The following is a 17,774-nucleotide window of genomic DNA, read 5'->3' as shown; positions in this document are numbered from 1 at the left end:
AGGACTGGTCCCTGTGCTTACATGGCTGCCCACTGTTAGAGAGAAAAGGACTGGTCCCTGTGTTTACATGGCTGCCCACTGTTAGAGAGAAAAGGACTGGTCCCTGTGTTTACATGGCTGCCCACTGTTAGAGAGAAAAGGACTGGTCCCTGTGTTTACATGGCTGCCCACTGTTAGAGAGAAAAGGAACAAGCATGTTGGAGTGGAGTCTCTTACAGGCCACCCAAGAGCTATTGTTGCTAAGCTACATGTCCAACCCACCAGTTTTAGCTGGACTGTGTTCTATTTAAGGACAATTCTAGAATGGACTCTTGTATTCATGGAAAGGTAACACAGTTGTTCCGTCACAATGTTCCGTCTCTTCTCACAGCCACTGTACCTCTGTGGCTGTGAGGAAAGAGACTATGTAATGTTGAGTTCGAAACATCACACTGAAATGAATGTCAATGTTGTTAGTAGGTCTGTGCTGGTTTATGCCCATCAAGTTATGAAAAGGGTTCATTCAGACCATTAGGGACAGGTAAGAAACAGGGTACAAAGGAACAATATACACTATATATACAAAAGTATGTATGTGGACAGCCCATCAAATTAGTGGATTCAGCTATTTCAGCCACACCCATTGCTGACAGGTGTATAAAATCGAGCTCACAGCCATGCAATCTCCATAGACAAACATTGGCAGTAGAATGGCCTTACTGAAGAGCTCAGTGACTTTCAAGGTGGCACCGTCATAGGATGCCACCTTTCCAACAAGTCAGTTTGTCAAATTTCTGCCCTGCTAGAGCTGGCCCGGTCAACTGTAAGAGCTGTTATTGTGAAGTGGAAACATCTAGTAGCAACAACGGCTCAGCCGCGAAGTCGTAGGCCACACAAGCTCACAGAACGGGACAACCGAGTGCTGAAGTGTGTAGGGCATAAAAATCATCTGTCCTCGGTTGTAAAACTCATTACTGAGTTTCAAACTGCCCCTGGAAGCAACATCAGCACAAGAACTGTTTGTCAGGAGCTTCAAGAAATGGTTTTCCATGGCCGAGCAGCCGCACACAAGCCTGATATCACCATGCGCAATGCCAAGCATCGGCTGGAGTGGTGTAAAGCTCGCCGCCATTGGACTCTGGGGCAATGGAAATGCGTTCTCTGGCGTGATGAATCACGCTTCACGATCTGACAGTCCGACAGATGAATCTGGGTTTGGCGGATGCCAAGGAGAGCCCTACCTGCCCCAATGCATAGTGCCAACTGTAAAGTTTGGTGGAGGAGGAATAATGGCCTGGGGCTGTTTTTCATGGTTCTGGCAAGGCTCCTTAGATCCAGTGAAGGGAAATCTCAACCCCATCGAACACCTTTGGGATGAACTGGAACAGACTCCTACACATACTTTAAAGGCTGCATCCCAAATGGGCCCTGGCACAAAGTGCACTATAAAGGGAACAGGGATCCATTTAGGATGCAAGCTTTAAAGTATGTGTAGGAGTCTGTTAAGAAAGCAGAAGTTTCACTGACATAGTATGTCCTACCTGGTTTCAGTTCCCGTTATTCTGTGGAGGCTATAAATGGTGTAGCATAATAACTGTAAAGTCAATTGCTCCAAAAGAAACAAACAAGTCATGGAAAGGAATCTCCCTAATTACGGCTACATGAAGTTGGATGCAATGCCGAGGTCATAGGGCTAGAGTTCTAGGCTGCATATGTTACACACATATTTCATTTTTATTTTAAAAAGTATAATGTTTTAGGTATGCAAAATACTCAAACTTGGTTGTGCAGTCAGCCTGGTTAAAAGGCATCCTTTTAGAGGGAGTTCTATTATGACCGTGTACGGGGCATGCGCGTTTCTCCAAGGCCAGTTTCCATAGCAGTGGTCGCACCGCGAGATAAGTTCTCCAAGTTATGATGATTGACTGACACGCACCGTGCGAGTTCCTTTGATATGGATCTTACTATGGACTTACGTACGTTACATTTTATATAGCCTAGTAGCCTTCCTAATTGTTGCCTGACCAATTGATTCAGTGCGCTTTTGCGTTTTGGCAAGAGACTGTAGCTGAGACAAAAGTCCGACTGATTGGGTAAAACAAACAATTATGGGCAATCAAGACGGTGAATTATGCTTCTTAATTTGAGCTAATATTTATTTTTGTCATCACAGTGTGCTTTTCGTTTTTGAACGCCATCCGACAAAAGTAAGTAATTTTCTAATAATTTTGAATACACTTTACAGATGTAAAAAGGTACACTTCAATAGCTTATTTGATGTGTTATGATATGTGTATAATCAGTGTATGTATTTTATGTTTGCAGCTGTGCACGTTGGTGTTTTGGAAAATGGTTAGTTCTGATTGTGGTGTTTGCTAGCGTTGTTGAGTGTGTGACTGACAGATGATGAAAACAAAACGCATCATGGAACATTCGCAGTTTAACGTCCGGTTGGTGCATTTTGTTATGGCTTCTATATATTAAAGCCATTTGACTCACTATACATTTTCCTGTCTCGATTTATGTTTCAACTATTGTGGGAACTAGGGCTACATTATTTGCCTAGCAAAACAGTGTAGTCGGAGAAACCATCCGATTGGCAGGAGCGCAAATAAGAAGCCTGGGTCCTATTCATTAGTCCACACCGGAGCAAAACGTTTTGCAACTGCAAACGAAAACGAGGGTTTAGTCCAGACTAGTCTTTCCCAGTTTCAGTACATTTTCTTCCGTATGGCGCTTAATGAATACACCACAGGGATTTATTACTGAATTTGCTAGGCAACTGAATTTCAACCCCTGTCAATGAACTCAGGAGGCAGACAGGATCATACGCCCATGTCAAAGCGCTGGCTCAATGCCCAGGTGTGCCAAATTTAAGATGACGACAAAACGATTAGCTCTACAGCATCATCATTTTTCATGCACTAACATTCTGACAATTGAATTTTGAGAATAAAGAGAAAGGTCATTATGATTTTGACAGCTTAGTGGAGAAGGTAAGACGAGGAAGGGACCATTTTAAGTCAGATATAACGATAGAAACATCGTGGCATAGGAGGAGTTTGTCCGCGTAAATGTCATAGAAAAAGTTCAGCTTTGATTGGGAAAGGTTAAAATGTTGTGCCTGCCTGACTGCTCAAAGCAATATCCTCCTTGTGAAACGAACTTCTGTTTTTAAAAACCCGATAGTCCAAAGAAAAGGAAGTAGATTTGTTTTCATCTTAACCAAAACCGTCCAGAAGGGTTGGATATTATGACCACAGTTGTGTCCGTCCCAAACGGCACCCTGTTCTTTATATAGGGCACTACACTCGACTAGAGCGCTATGGGTCCTGGTCAGAAATAGTGTAATATATAGGGAATCGGGTGCCATTTGGGACGTCGGCCCAGAGTGTTTAGATATTATGCTGAACCGCTATGGACACTGTGAGAAAAGCTGTTAATACAGGATGGTTGTGGGGGATGGTAACGATGCCGTCATGCTCCAACTCAACTAATTTCCCTGGCAAATGTAACCGCAGCCTACCAAGTGTGGCATCATGCATTCTAAAAGAGACACAAAACATCCTTTCACTTTTGGTGTGATGATGGAAGGGGGGGGGGGGGGGGGGGGGGGAAGTTGTCCTTGGTCATTTGACACAAAAAAATGAAGAACTTTGGATCCTAGTCATCATAGACTATAACCAGGGTCCTAGTTATCATAGTCTATAACCAAACCAGGGTCCTAGTCAATATAGTCTATAACCAGGGTCCTAGTCATCATAGTCTACAACCAGGGTCCTAGTCATCATAGTCTATAACCAGGGTCCTAGTCATTATAGTCTATAACCAGGGTCCTAGTCATTATAGTCTATAACCAGGGTCCTAGTCATTATAGTCTATAACCAGGGTCCTAGTCATTATAGTCTATAACCAGGGTCCTAGTCATCATAGACTATAACCAGGGTCCTAGTTATCATAGTCTATAACCAAACCAGGGTCCTAGTCAATATAGTCTATAACCAGGGTCCTAGTCATCATAGTCTATAACCAGGGTCCTAGTCATCATAGTCTATAACCAGGGTCCTAGTCATTATAGTTTATAACCAGGGTCCTAGTCATATAACCAGGGTCCTAGTCATTATAGTTTATAACCAGGGTCCTAGTCATTATAGTCTATAACCAGGGTCCTAGTCATTATAGTCTATAACCAGGGTCCTAGTCATTATAGTCTATAACCAGGGTCCTAGTCATCATAGACTATAACCAGGGTCCTAGTCATCATAGTCTATAACCAAACCAGGGTCCTAGTCAATATAGTCTATAACCAGGGTCCTAGTCATCATAGTCTATAACCAGGGTCCTAGTCAGCACAGTCTATAACCAGGGTCCTAGTCATCATAGTCTATAACCAGGGTCCAAGTCATCATAGTCTATAACCAAACCAGGGTCCTAGTCAATATAGTCTATAACCAGGGTCCTAGTCATCATAGTCTATAACCAGGGTCCTAGTCATCATAGTCTATAACCAGGGTCCTAGTCATCATAGACTATAACCAGGGTTGTAGCCTATAACCAGGGTTGTAGTCTATAACCAGGGTTCTAGTCTATAACCAGGGTCCTAGTCATCATAGACTATAACCAGGGTTGTAGCCTATAACCAGGGTTGTAGTATAACCAGGGTTGTAGTCTATAACCAGGGTCCTAGTCAGCATAGTCAAAACCAGGGTCCTAGTCAGCATAGTCTATAACCAGGGTCCTAGTCATCATAGTCTATAACCAGGGTCCTAGTTATCATAGACTATAACCAGGGTCCTAGTTATCATAGTCTATAACCAAACCAGGGTCCTAGTCAATATAGTCTATAACCAGGGTCCTAGTCATCATAGTCTATAACCAGGGTCCTAGTCATCATAGTCTATAACCAGGGTCCTAGTCATTATAGTTTATAACCAGGGTCCTAGTCATTATAGTCTATAACCAGGGTCCTAGTCATTATAGTCTATAACCAGGGTTCTAGTCATCATAGACTATAACCAGGGTCCTAGTCATCATAGTCTATACCCAAACCAGGGTCCTAGTCAATATAGTCTATAACCAGGGTCCTAGTCATCATAGTCTATAACCAGGGTCCTAGTCAGCATAGTCTATAACCAGGGTCCTAGTCATCATAGTCTATAACCAGGGTCCAAGTCATCATAGTCTATAACCAAACCAGGGTCCTAGTCAATATAGTCTATAACCAGGGTCCTAGTCATCATAGACTATAACCAGGGTCCTAGTTATCATAGTCTATAACCAAACCAGGGTCCTAGTCAATATAGTCTATAACCAGGGTCCTAGTCATCATAGTCTATAACCAGGGTCCTAGTCATCATAGTCTATAACCAGGGTCCTAGTCATTATAGTTTATAACCAGGGTCCTAGTCATTATAGTCTATAACCAGGGTCCTAGTCATTATAGTCTATAACCAGGGTTCTAGTCATCATAGACTATAACCAGGGTCCTAGTCATCATAGTTTATAACCAAACCAGGGTCCTAGTCAATATAGTCTATAACCAGGGTCCTAGTCATCATAGTCTATAACCAGGGTCCTAGTCAGCATAGTCTATAACCAGGGTCCAAGTCATCATAGTCTATAACCAAACCAGGGTCCTAGTCAATATAGTCTATAACCAGGGTCCTAGTCATCATAGTCTATAACCAGGGTCCTAGTCATCATAGTCTATAACCAGGGTCCTAGTCATCATAGACTATAACCAGGGTTGTAGCCTATAACCAGGGTTGTAGTCTATAACCAGGGTCCTAGTCAGCATAGTCAAAACCAGGGTCCTAGTCAGCATAGTCTATAACCAGTGTCCTAGTCATCATAGTCTATAACCAGGGTCCTAGTCATCATAGTCTATAACCAGGGTCCTAGTCAGCATAGTCAAAACCAGGGTCCTAGTCAGCATAGTCTATAACCAGGGTCTATAACCAGGGTCCTAGTCATCATAGTCTATAACCAGGGTCCTAGGCACCATAGTCTATAACCAGGGTCCTAGTCATCATAGTCTATAACCAGGGTCCTAGTCATCATAGTCTATTACCAGGGTCCTAATCATCATAGACTATAACCAGGGTCCTAGGCACCATAGTCTATAACCAGAGGTTTTCCTGGTCAGGTATTGTGTTCAGGAGAAATGCCTGGGATGTGTCCCAAATGGCACACTTGTCTCTATATAGTGCACTACAGACAGAGCACTATGGGTCCTGGTTTAAAGTAGTGCACTGAATGGGGCGGCAGGGTAGCCTAGTGGTTAGAGCGTTGGACTAGTAACCGGAAGGTTGCAAGTTCAAACATAGGACCTTGATCCTATGTGTCGCTGTCTTCTGTGTTCCAGATGAGCTGTTTTGGGCGGGGGCTGAGGCGGACGGCCCCTGCACGCGGCAGCAGCAGGAATGAGCTGGTGACCCCCTCGACGGCATCTCTCTCCAGGGTTAACGGCTGGGCCTGTCCCCCTCACTCCTTCCAGCTGGTGGGATGGACAATATACAGCTACATGGCTGTAGTTGGCTTCGGGATCTATATCCCACTACTACCTTCACCCTGGAGCCACATGGCCTACTCTGTAACCTTTACTCAAGGAGTCAAGGACTCTGGGTCGAAAGCAGAGGTTGAAGAGGTTTCAAGGGGGCCTGGGGTCAAACACTTTCAAATACTTGGGCTGCACTCAATTTACTTTGCCTGGTACAAGTAGAACCAATAAAATTAGTTTTCCAGGTACAAGTAGAACCATTTGATTTAGTTTTCCAGGTACAAGTAGAACCAATAGAATAGTACCAAAAGTCATTCTCAACTCAAATAAGTGTAAATATTTGACCGAGGGGTTCAGGTCAGATGTTTTCTGCGAGATGTCTTGCTTGGTTTCAGTTCCTGAAATATTTCTGCTTTGAGTGAAGAGCAAGACCTATAAATTGCACAGAAGGCTTTGGTGTTGCCTTGCGTCCCAAAATGGCACCCTATTCCCTACATAGTACACAACTTTTGACCTAAAGTAGTGCACTATGTAGGGAATAGGGTGCCATTTGGGATGTAAGCCACTGTCATCACAGCTCTTTTGTCTTGATTTGACTGCAGTATGATGTCAGCTGCACCTCTTGTTTAAAGACGAGCAGGTTGATGGCAGAAACAGAAAGGGTAGATTTATTCAGACTTGGCACTACTACTCCTCCTCACATAGAGAAGCTTTTGTGTACCTCGATGGCTCTCCTAAAGGCCCCGTTTCTTATGTGTGGCTCCTCCACACACAATGGAATCTTCTGTGAGAAGATCATGAATGAGTTGAATGTTATATTATTCACTAGTATACCGTATAGTCATTTGAAGTCACTGTGAGGTCTGTGAAAATGACATCTGGACTGAGAGTGGACACTATGTCATACGTCGATACTGAATCAGATATTCAAGCTGGTTTGGATTCTACTATGGTTCATGCTGTGGCTATTTGATCAATCGTATCAATATTTCCCTTGTTAGTCCCTTGACCTTTCCACTATGCAGCTGACTGGTATAGCCTTCATTGTGCACCTGGTCAGCCATCTAGCTGCCGTGTCTATAGACCCAGCAGAGGCAGGCGTCCGTGCCAAGAAGAGCTACTCCAACCCACTGCCTGTCTTCGACAAGAAGAAACAACCACATGTTATCCACAACCTACACTGCTACCTGTGTAAAATCAATGTGTATGTATCTCACACAAGTCTCGTTAAAAAGGGCAATCTGGAATTGGTCAAATGTTTTCATTCACTTTTAAAAGTGGCGGCCGGACATTTGGTTCTGGTTTGAATTCAGGATTACCCCTTTAAAAGTATATATTTCTGGCCTGTTGCATTATACTATAAAATATTATACTGTTTTTTTTCTCATTGAAGAAATCAACAAGGTTGATGTGGTGTCTGTGTCTTTCTCTAGGGACCCGAAAGTGAAACACTGTGGTGTGTGCAACAAGTGTATTGAAGACTTTGACCACCACTGTAAATGGCTGAACAACTGTGTGGGGGGGCAGAACTACTGGTAAGAGGAAGCATGGGAGGATGGGAGGATGGGAGGATGGCCCGTTTCAGTCAACGTTGACTACTAAGAGTTTGAGGAAATATTGTTTTGAGTATCGTTCTTTTTAAATGTAGTTTATTTCAGCCACTTTGCTTTAGCTTCTGCTTTGCTTGCTCTTTGGGGTCTGGGCCGGGTAACTGGAAAGCACTTTGTGGCTCATATAAAAAGGACAAGGTTAAATCCAATACATTTGATTGAGATCAAAGCCACATTTCTCTATGTTTCTCCTCCTCAGGTACTTCTTTGTGACGGTGTTGTCTGCTACACTGGGCGTCCTTGTGCTTCTCATGGTCGTCCTGTTCATCTTCATCCAGCATTATATGGACCCTGCCAGTCTCCGCACCGCACCACAGTTTACCAGTGAGTTTATCTCCGCACCGCACCACAGTTTACCAGTGAGTTTATCTCATCATCGCACCACAGTTTACCAGTGAGTTTATCTCCGCATCGCACAACAGTTTACCAGTGAGTTTATCTCATCATCGCACAACAGTTTACCAGTGAGTTTATCTCTGCACCGCACCACAGTTTACCAGTGAGTTTATCTCATCATCGCACCACAGTTTACCAGTGAGTTTATCTCCGCACCGCACCACAGTTTACCAGTGAGTTTATCTCATCATCGCACCACAGTTTACCAGTGAGTTTATCTCCGCACCACAGTTTACCAGTGAGTTTATCTCTGCACCGCACCAGTTTACCACTCCGCACCACAGTTTACCAGTGAGTTTATCTCCGCATCGCACCACAGTTTACCAGTGAGTTTATCTCCGCACAGTTTACCAGTGAGTTTATCTCCACACCACAGTTTACCAGTGAGTTTATCTCCGCACCGCACCACAGTTTACCAGTGAGTTTATATCCGCACCGCACCACAGTCCAGTGCACCGCACTCTGCACCGCACAGTTTACCAGTGAGTTTATCTCCGCACCACAGTTTACCAGTGAGTTTATCTCCGCACCACAGTTTACCAGTGAGTTTATCTCCGCATCGCACCACAGTTTACCAGTGAGTTTATCTCCGCATCGCACCACAGTTTACCAGTGAGTTTATCTCCACAGTTTACCAGTGAGTTTATCTCCGCACCGCACCACAGTTTACCAGTGAGTTTATCGCATCGCACACAGTTTACCAGTGAGTTTATCTCCACACCACAGCAGTGAGTTTATCTCCGCACCGCACCACAGTTTACCAGTGAGTTTATCTCCGCACCGCACCACAGTTTACCAGTGAGTTTATCTCATCATCGCACCACAGTTTACCAGTGAGTTTATCTCCGCACCGCACCACAGTTTACCAGTGAGTTTATCTCCGCATCGCACAACAGTTTACCAGTGAGTTTATCTCATCATCGCACCACAGTTTACCAGTGAGTTTATCTCATCATCGCACCACAGTTTACCAGTGAGTTTATCTCCGCACCGCACAACAGTTTACCAGTGAGTTTATCTCCGCACCGCACAACAGTTTACCAGTGAATTTATCTCCGCATCGCACAACAGTTTACCAGTGAGTTTATCTCATCATCGCACAACAGTTTACCAGTGAGTTTATCTCCGCACCGCACAACAGTTTACCAGTGAGTTTATCTCTGCACCGCACAACAGTTTACCAGTGAGTTTATCTCCACACCACAGTTTACCAGTGAGTTTATCTCCACACCACAGTTTACCAGAGTTTATCTCCGCACCGCACCACAGTTTACCAGTGAGTTTATCTCCGCACCACAGTTTACCAGTGAGTTTATCTCTGCACCGCACAACAGTTTACCAGTGAGTTTATCTCCGCACACAGTTTACACAGCACCACAGTTTACCAGTGAGTTTATCTCCGCACCGCACAGTTTACACAGTTTACCAGTGAGTTTATCTCCGCATCCAGTGAGTTTATCTCCGCACCGCACAACAGTTTACCAGTGAGTTTATCTCCGCACACCCACAGTTTACCAGTGAGTTTATCTCCGCAGTTTACCAGTGAGTTTATCTCCGCACCACAGTTTACCAGTGAGTTTATCTCCGCATCGCACCACAGTTTACCAGTGAGTTTATCTCCGCACCGCGCCACAGTTTACCAGTGAGTTTATCTCCACACCACAGTTTACCAGTGAGTTTATCTCCGCACCGCACCACAGTTTACCAGTGAGTTTATATCACCAGTGAGTTTATCTCTGCACACAACAGTTTACCAGTGAGTTTATCTCCGCACCACAGTTTACCAGTGAGTTTATCTCCGCACCACAGTTTACCAGTGAGTTTATCTCCGCACCGCACCACAGTTTACCAGTGAGTTTATCTCCGCACCGCACCACAGTTTACCAGTGAGTTTATCTCCACACCACAGTTTACCAGTGAGTTTATCTCCGCACCGCACCACAGTTTACCAGTGAGTTTATCTCCGCACCGCACCACAGTTTACCAGTGAGTTTATCTCATCATCGCACCACAGTTTACCAGTGAGTTTATCTCCGCACCGCACCACAGTTTACCAGTGAGTTTATCTCCGCATCGCACAACAGTTTACCAGTGAGTTTATCTCATCATCGCACCACAGTTTACCAGTGAGTTTATCTCATCATCGCACCACAGTTTACCAGTGAGTTTATCTCCGCACCGCACAACAGTTTACCAGTGAGTTTATCTCCGCACCGCACAACAGTTTACCAGCCAGTGAGTTTATCTCATCATCGCACAACAGTTTACCAGTGAGTTTATCTCCGCACCGCACAACAGTTTACCAGTGAGTTTATCTCTGCACCGCACAACAGTTTACCAGTGAGTTTATCTCCACACCACAGTTTACCAGTGAGTTTATCTCCACACCACAGTTTACCAGTGAGTTTATCTCCGCACCGCACCACAGTTTACCAGTGAGTTTATCTCCGCACCACAGTTTACCAGTGAGTTTATCTCTGCACCGCACAACAGTTTACCAGTGAGTTTATCTCCGCACCACAGTTTACCAGTGAGTTTATCTCCGCACCACAGTTTACCAGTGAGTTTATCTCCGCATCGCACCACAGTTTACCAGTGAGTTTATCACCAGTGAGTTTATCTCCACACCACAGTTTACCAGTGAGTTTATCTCCGCACCGCACCACCGTTTACCAGTGAGTTTATCTCCGCACCGCACAACAGTTTACCAGTGAGTTTATCTCCGCACCACAGTTTACCAGTGAGTTTATCTCCGCACCACAGTTTACCAGTGAGTTTATCTCCGCATCGCACCACAGTTTACCAGTGAGTTTATCTCCACACCACAGTTTACCAGTGAGTTTATCTCCACACCACAGTTTACCAGTGAGTTTATCTCCGCACCGCACAACAGTTTACCAGTGAGTTTATCTCATCATCGCACCACAGTTTACCAGTGAGTTTATCGCACCACAGTTTACAGTTTACCACCGCACAACAGTTTACCAGTGAGTTTATCTCCGCACCACAGTTTACCAGTGAGTTTATCTCCGCACCACAGTTTACCAGTGAGTTTATCTCCGCATCGCACCACAGTTTACCAGTGAGTTTATCTCCGCATCGCACCACAGTTTACCAGTGAGTTTATCTCCACACCACAGTTTACCAGTGAGTTTATCTCCGCACCGCACCACAGTTTACCAGTGAGTTTATCTCCGCATCGCACCACAGTTTACCAGTGAGTTTATCTCCACACCACAGTTTACCAGTGAGTTTATCTCCGCACCGCACCACAGTTTACCAGTGAGTTTATCTCCGCACCGCACCACAGTTTACCAGTGAGTTTATCTCATCATCGCACCACAGTTTACCAGTGAGTTTATCTCCGCACCGCACCACAGTTTACCAGTGAGTTTATCTCCGCATCGCACAACAGTTTACCAGTGAGTTTATCTCATCATCGCACCACAGTTTACCAGTGAGTTTATCTCATCATCGCACCACAGTTTACCAGTGAGTTTATCTCCGCACCGCACAACAGTTTACCAGTGAGTTTATCTCCGCACCGCACAACAGTTTACCAGTGAATTTATCTCCGCATCGCACAACAGTTTACCAGTGAGTTTATCTCATCATCGCACAACAGTTTACCAGTGAGTTTATCTCCGCACCGCACAACAGTTTACCAGTGAGTTTATCTCTGCACCGCACAACAGTTTACCAGTGAGTTTATCTCCACACCACAGTTTACCAGTGAGTTTATCTCCACACCACAGTTTACCAGTGAGTTTATCTCCGCACCGCACCACAGTTTACCAGTGAGTTTATCTCCGCACCACAGTTTACCAGTGAGTTTATCTCTGCACCGCACAACAGTTTACCAGTGAGTTTATCTCCGCACCACAGTTTACACAACAGTTTACCAGTGAGTTTATCTCCGCATCGCACCACAGTTTACCAGCACAACAGTTTACCAGTGAGTTTATCTCCGCACCGCACCACCGTTTACCAGTGAGTTTATCACCACAGTTTACCAGTGAGTTTATCTCATCATCGCACCACAGTTTACCAGTGAGTTTATCTCCGCACCGCACAACAGTTTACCAGTGAGTTTATCTCCGCACCGCACAACAGTTTACCAGTGAGTTTATCTCATCATCGCACCACAGTTTACCAGTGAGTTTATCTCATCATCGCACCACAGTTTACCAGTGAGTTTATCTCCGCACCGCACCACAGTTTACCAGTGAGTTCATCTCCACACCACAGTTTACCAGTGAGTTTATCTCCGCATCGCACCACAGTTTAACAGGGAGTTCATCTCCACACCACAGTTGTGTGATGAGTAACGGGACATGGCTGGTCTTCCTGTCTGTAGGTGTGTTGAGTAACGGGACGTTGCTGGTCTTCCTGTCTGTAGGTGTGATGAGTAACGGGACGTGGTTGGTCATCCTGTCTGTAGGTGTGTTGAGTACTGTAGGTGTGATGAGTAACGGGACGTTGCTGGTCTTCCTGTCTGTAGGTGTGATGAGTAATGGGATGTGGCTGGTCTTCCTGTCTGTAGGTGTGATGAGTAACGGGACGTTGCTGGTCTTCCTGTCTGTAGGTGTGATGAGTAACTGGACGTGGCTGGTCTTCCTGTCTGTAGGTGTGATGAGTAACGGGACGTTGCTGGTCTTCCTGTCTGTATGTGTGATGAGTAACGAGACGTGGCTGGTCTTCCTGTCTGTAGGTGTGATGAGCAACGGGACGTTGCTGGTCTTCCTGTCTGTAGGTGTGATGAGTAACGGGACGTTGCTGGTCTTCCTGTCTGTAGGTGTGATGAGTAACGGGACGTTGCTGGTCTTCCTGTCTGTAGGTGTGATGAGTAACGGGACGGGGCTGGTCTTCCTGTCTGTAGGTGTGTTGAGTAACGGGACGTGCGGGTCTTCCTGTCTGTAGGTGTGATGAGTAACAGGACGTGGCTGGTCTTCCTGTCTGTAGGTGTGATGAGTAACGGGACGTTGCTGGTCTTCCTGTCTGTAGGTGTGATGAGTAACGGGACGTTGCTGGTCTTCCTGTCTGTAGGTGTGTTGAGTAACGGGATGTTGCTGGTCTTCCTGTCTGTAGGTGTGTTGAGTAACGGGACGTGGCTGGTCTTCCTGTCTGTAGGTGTGTTGAGTACTGTAGGTGTGATGAGTAACGGGACGTGGCTGGTCTTCCTGTCTGTAGGTGTGTTGAGTACTGTAGGTGTGATGAGTAACGGGACGTGGCTGGTCTGTAGGTGTGTTGAGTAACGGGACGTGGCTGGTCTTCCTGTCTGTAGGTGTGATGAGTAATGGGACGTGGCTGGTCTTCCTGTCTGTAGGTGTGATGAGTAACGGGACGGGGCTGGTCTTCCTGTCTGTAGGTGTGTTGAGTAACGGGACGTGGCTGGTCTTCCTGTCTGTAGGTGTGATGAGTAACGGGATGTGGCTGGTCTTCCTGTCTGTAGGTGTGATGAGTAACGGGATGTTGCTGGTCTTCCTGTCTGTAGGTGTGATGAGTAATGGGATGTGGCTGGTCTTCCTGTCTGTAGGTGTGATGAGTAACGGGACGTTGCTGGTCTTCCTGTCTGTAGGTGTGATGAGTAACGGGACGGGGCTGGTCTTCCTGTCTGTAGGTGTGTTGAGTAATGGGACGTGGCTGGTCTTCCTGTCTGTAGGTGTGATGAGTAACGGGACGTTGCTGGTCTTCCTGTCTGTAGGTGTGATGAGTAATGGGACGTGGCTGGTCTTCCTGTCTGTAGGTGTGTTGAGTAACGGGACGTTGCTGGTCTTCCTGTCTGTAGGTGTGAAGAGTAACGGGACGTTGCTGGTCTTCCTGTCTGTAGGTGTGATGAGTAATGGGACGTTGCTGGTCTTCCTGTCTGTAGGTGTGTTGAGTAACGGGACGTTGCTGGTCTTCCTGTCTGTAGGTGTGATGAGTAACGGGACGTTGCTGGTCTTCCTGTCTGTAGGTGTGTTGAGTAACGGGACGTTGCTGGTCTTCCTGTCTGTAGGTGTGATGAGTAACGGGACGTGGCTGGTCTTCCTGTCTGTAGGTGTGTTGAGTAATGGGACGTGGCTGGTCTTCCTGTCTGTAGGTGTGTTGAGTAACGGGACGTTGCTGGTCTTCCTGTCTGTAGGTGTGAAGAGTAACGAGTAACGGGACGTTGCTGGTCTTCCTGTCTGTAGGTGTGATGAGTAACGGGACGTTGCTGGTCTTCCTGTCTGTAGGTGTGATGAGTAACGGGACGTGGCTTCCTGTCTGTAGGTGTGTTGAGTAACTTCCTGCCCCTGGCACCCATGGAGACAGGGTCAGGGAGTCTCCTGGTTGTCGCCTTCCTCACGGTCATGTTGGCTACTGGCTCTCTACTGCTGCTGGTTCACCTACTGGGCTTCCACATCTATCTCTGTGAGTTACAAACTGGTCCAAGGGCTGTATGTATCAAGTGTCTCAGAGTAAAAGTGCTGATCTAGGATCAGGTTCCCCCCTGTCCATAGAAGCGTTTTCATTACGATTTGAAAGGCGAAACTGATCTGAACTGTTCTGAGACTTTGTGAATACGGGCCCAGACCTGGTTAGAATATTGTACATATGTGAAAATACTTTTTAATACCTTCCATATACTAGATGTTATCTTGATTTAGTACAATGGAACCGATGGAATAGTGTATCTGTGTGTGAGTTGGCATGACAACACTTAATGTTTCTCTCTGAGGACGTTTCTCTTGCAGTGTTCTAACACTACACAAGGTCATCACAACCAGACGCTACATACTGCATGTCTTCCTTCCTTCATTACTGTCTTCTCTTCCTCTGGTCTCTGCAGTGGTCAACAAAATGAGCACGTATGACTACATTATAACAAGACGTCGTAAACAGGCCAGCCAGCAGGACATAGAGATGGGTTTTCCCCAGTCATCTGACAGCAACGGCAACGCAGGACAGGTCAGATCCTTTGTTTCACTACTCCTATCTGGCCGTGGTGATTAACCAACCAGGATTTCTGGAAAAACTTGGCATTTTGGGAAAGTTACTGGAATTTTGAAACCCTAATTCCAATAGTTGCATGCAAACTGTTTTGTTCAATCCCACAGCCATGAGTTTGGTACAAGTGAGACTACACAATCATGTATTCTCAGGATCGATATGTTGATTTGATTTTTTTATAGAATCATCCGCAAATGGAGCCCTCCATCGATTGTGATGCGTTGTTGTCAGACAGTGTCAGGTAGGTAATCCCACTAGGAAATCATGACACCCATGCATTTGGTTATCATGTACAGTGTTGCAAGACACAGGTACTGGAAGTTCTGCTATGCAGCTGTGGAATTGTAATCTTCCAAAGTGTAAAAGTTATCTCAAAGATAGACTTGTAGAATCACACATTATTGTAGTTATCTCAAAGATATATTTGTAGAATCACACATTCTGCATGGCATCTCCTTGTTTTTTCCTGTGGTAGCTGCAAGAATCAGGAAACAGGAACTATTGCAAGTCGACCTTCTGGATCTTTCTGTACTGAGGTCAGTTACCCTAACCAAATTAAAGGTTATCACTAAACTACTTTTGTCATCGTATTCTAAAGTAATATTTGGGGAATTGTCTGTATGAAGGTCTTTTGTTTAAGAACTATCAGTTAGGACCATTTTGCAAGAAAATATTATAATAAAATAAGTCAATATGTTCTTGTTCTAGTTGGACAACTTTACTAAATCATCAGAAAAGGAAAATGGCTTTTACTATGGCACAGAGCTACCCACCCAGATTATACCAGGTGAGTTTACCCACCCAGATTATACCAGGTGAGTAAACCCACCCAGATTATACCAGGTGAGTTTACCCACCCAGATTATACCAGGTGAGTATACCCACCCAGATTATACCAGGTGAGTATACCCACCCAGATTATACCAGGTGAGTAAACCCACCCAGATTATACCAGGTGAGTAAACCCACCCAGATTATACCAGGTGAGTAAACCCACCCAGATTATACCAGGTGAGTAAACCCACCCAGATTATACCAGGTGAGTAAACCCACCCAGATTATACCAGGTGAGTAAACCCACCCAGATTATACCAGGTGAGTAAACCCACCCAGATTATACCAGGTGAGTAAACCCACCCAGATTATACCAGGTGAGTAAACCCACCCAGATTATACCAGGTGAGTAAACCCACCCAGATTATACCAGGTGAGTATACCCACCCAGATTATACCAGGTGAGTAAACCCACCCAGATTATACCAGGTGAGTATACCCACCCAGATTATACCAGGTGAGTATACCCACCCAGATTATACCAGGTGAGTATACCCACCCAGATTATAGTTTACCCACCCAGATTATACCCGGGTAGTTTGAGCAGACATTTTCAATTCAGCATGAACTTTTTTAAACGGGTCTTTCCTATTTAGCAAGAGCTGTGTCCCAAATGACACTCTGTTCCCTATTTAGTTCACTACCTTTGACCAGCCCCCAGTGAATATGGGTCCTGGTCAAAAGTAGTGCACTGCATAGGGAATATGGTGCAATTTGGGACACAGCCCTAGGTGATTATCAGTATAACTAATTCCAATCTGCTGGTTTTCCTCACTGACATGTTTTAAATGTTCTGTCTGGAAGGTGAAGTGGTGATGGATGACCCCTTGGGCTGGAGGTTGGGTGGAGGTGGAGAGGGCCCCAGAGCAGGCCCGTGTGAGGGGGGTCCCTTGCACTGACAGAGCTCATCAGTAGCTGGTCTCTGATGCTCTACAGGTGGCCACACACATTACCTGAGGAACTAAAGGCATTGACACGCCATAGTGACTGTCGGCCGTGTGCAGTACAGTAGATCACCTACTGGATGGTGACTAACTGTGGTCGATACAACATGTCAAATCTTTGGGAAATGAACAAACAATGACAGTTGATGTTGTCTGGTCAGAAGCCATGGAATCGTCCACCGGCAGCAGTATTGACCCAGCACAACACTGGGGAACAAATAGAATGTTCATGCTGGACTGAAGCCACCGTGATGCGTTCTGCTGTTGCCTATGACGATCACCACTTGAAACTGGAAATGAACATTCATAATTGACTATTTTAATCGGATGTTTACACTGAGTGACGGGAAGGACATTTATATTGCAGCAATTGTATGTATTTTATCTGGGGATTTAAATAATTGTTTTACCTGTGTTGTATGAGTTAATTTAGCCATATCAGATCATAATGTTCTTGCCTGAATTAAAAAAATTAAATGTGTAAACATACCGTACAAACTCTTGACTGAAATGTTCCATTCCCAAGTTAACCACACAGTG

At 45.2% G+C, this 17,774-nt stretch overlaps 1 protein-coding gene across 1 annotated transcript; it reads left to right on the top strand.

Annotated features, from left to right (window-relative positions):
• The first annotated feature begins 131 nt into the window (after positions 1-131).
• Positions 132-17,742, top strand: LOC139405662 (palmitoyltransferase ZDHHC11-like). The gene is made up of 14 exons (XM_071148081.1): positions 132-2,186; positions 6,344-6,571; positions 7,504-7,682; positions 7,912-8,013; positions 8,288-8,412; positions 12,944-13,027; positions 13,727-13,936; positions 14,483-14,558; positions 14,747-14,877; positions 15,296-15,414; positions 15,639-15,697; positions 15,932-15,992; positions 16,165-16,243; positions 17,095-17,742. The coding sequence occupies exons 2-14, from the start codon at positions 6,344-6,346 to the stop codon at positions 17,187-17,189; spliced, it is 1,548 nt and encodes a 515-aa protein (XP_071004182.1). The 5' UTR covers positions 132-2,186; the 3' UTR covers positions 17,190-17,742.
• Positions 17,743-17,774: the final 32 nt, after the last annotated feature.

This window comes from Oncorhynchus clarkii, chromosome 3 (genome assembly GCF_045791955.1).
Source record: "Oncorhynchus clarkii lewisi isolate Uvic-CL-2024 chromosome 3, UVic_Ocla_1.0, whole genome shotgun sequence".
In the NCBI taxonomy this organism is placed as follows: domain Eukaryota; kingdom Metazoa; phylum Chordata; class Actinopteri; order Salmoniformes; family Salmonidae; genus Oncorhynchus; species Oncorhynchus clarkii.
The sequence above is the reverse complement of the archived record's forward strand: the minus strand, read 5'-3'. Positions and strand labels throughout refer to the sequence as shown.

What these genes read in the sequence shown, in the direction of transcription:
- LOC139405662 (XM_071148081.1), top strand. Translation starts at nt 6,344, where the DNA reads ATGAGCTGTTTTGGGCGGGGGCTGAGGCGGACGGCCCCTGCACGCGGC. An exon ending in TTGTTGTCAGACAGTGTCAG is followed by an intron (nt 15,698 to 15,931) that starts GTAGGTAATCCC and finishes TTCCTGTGGTAG; the next exon opens with CTGCAAGAATCAGGAAACAG. An exon ending in ACCCACCCAGATTATACCAG is followed by an intron (nt 16,244 to 17,094) that starts GTGAGTTTACCC and finishes TCTGTCTGGAAG; the next exon opens with GTGAAGTGGTGATGGATGAC.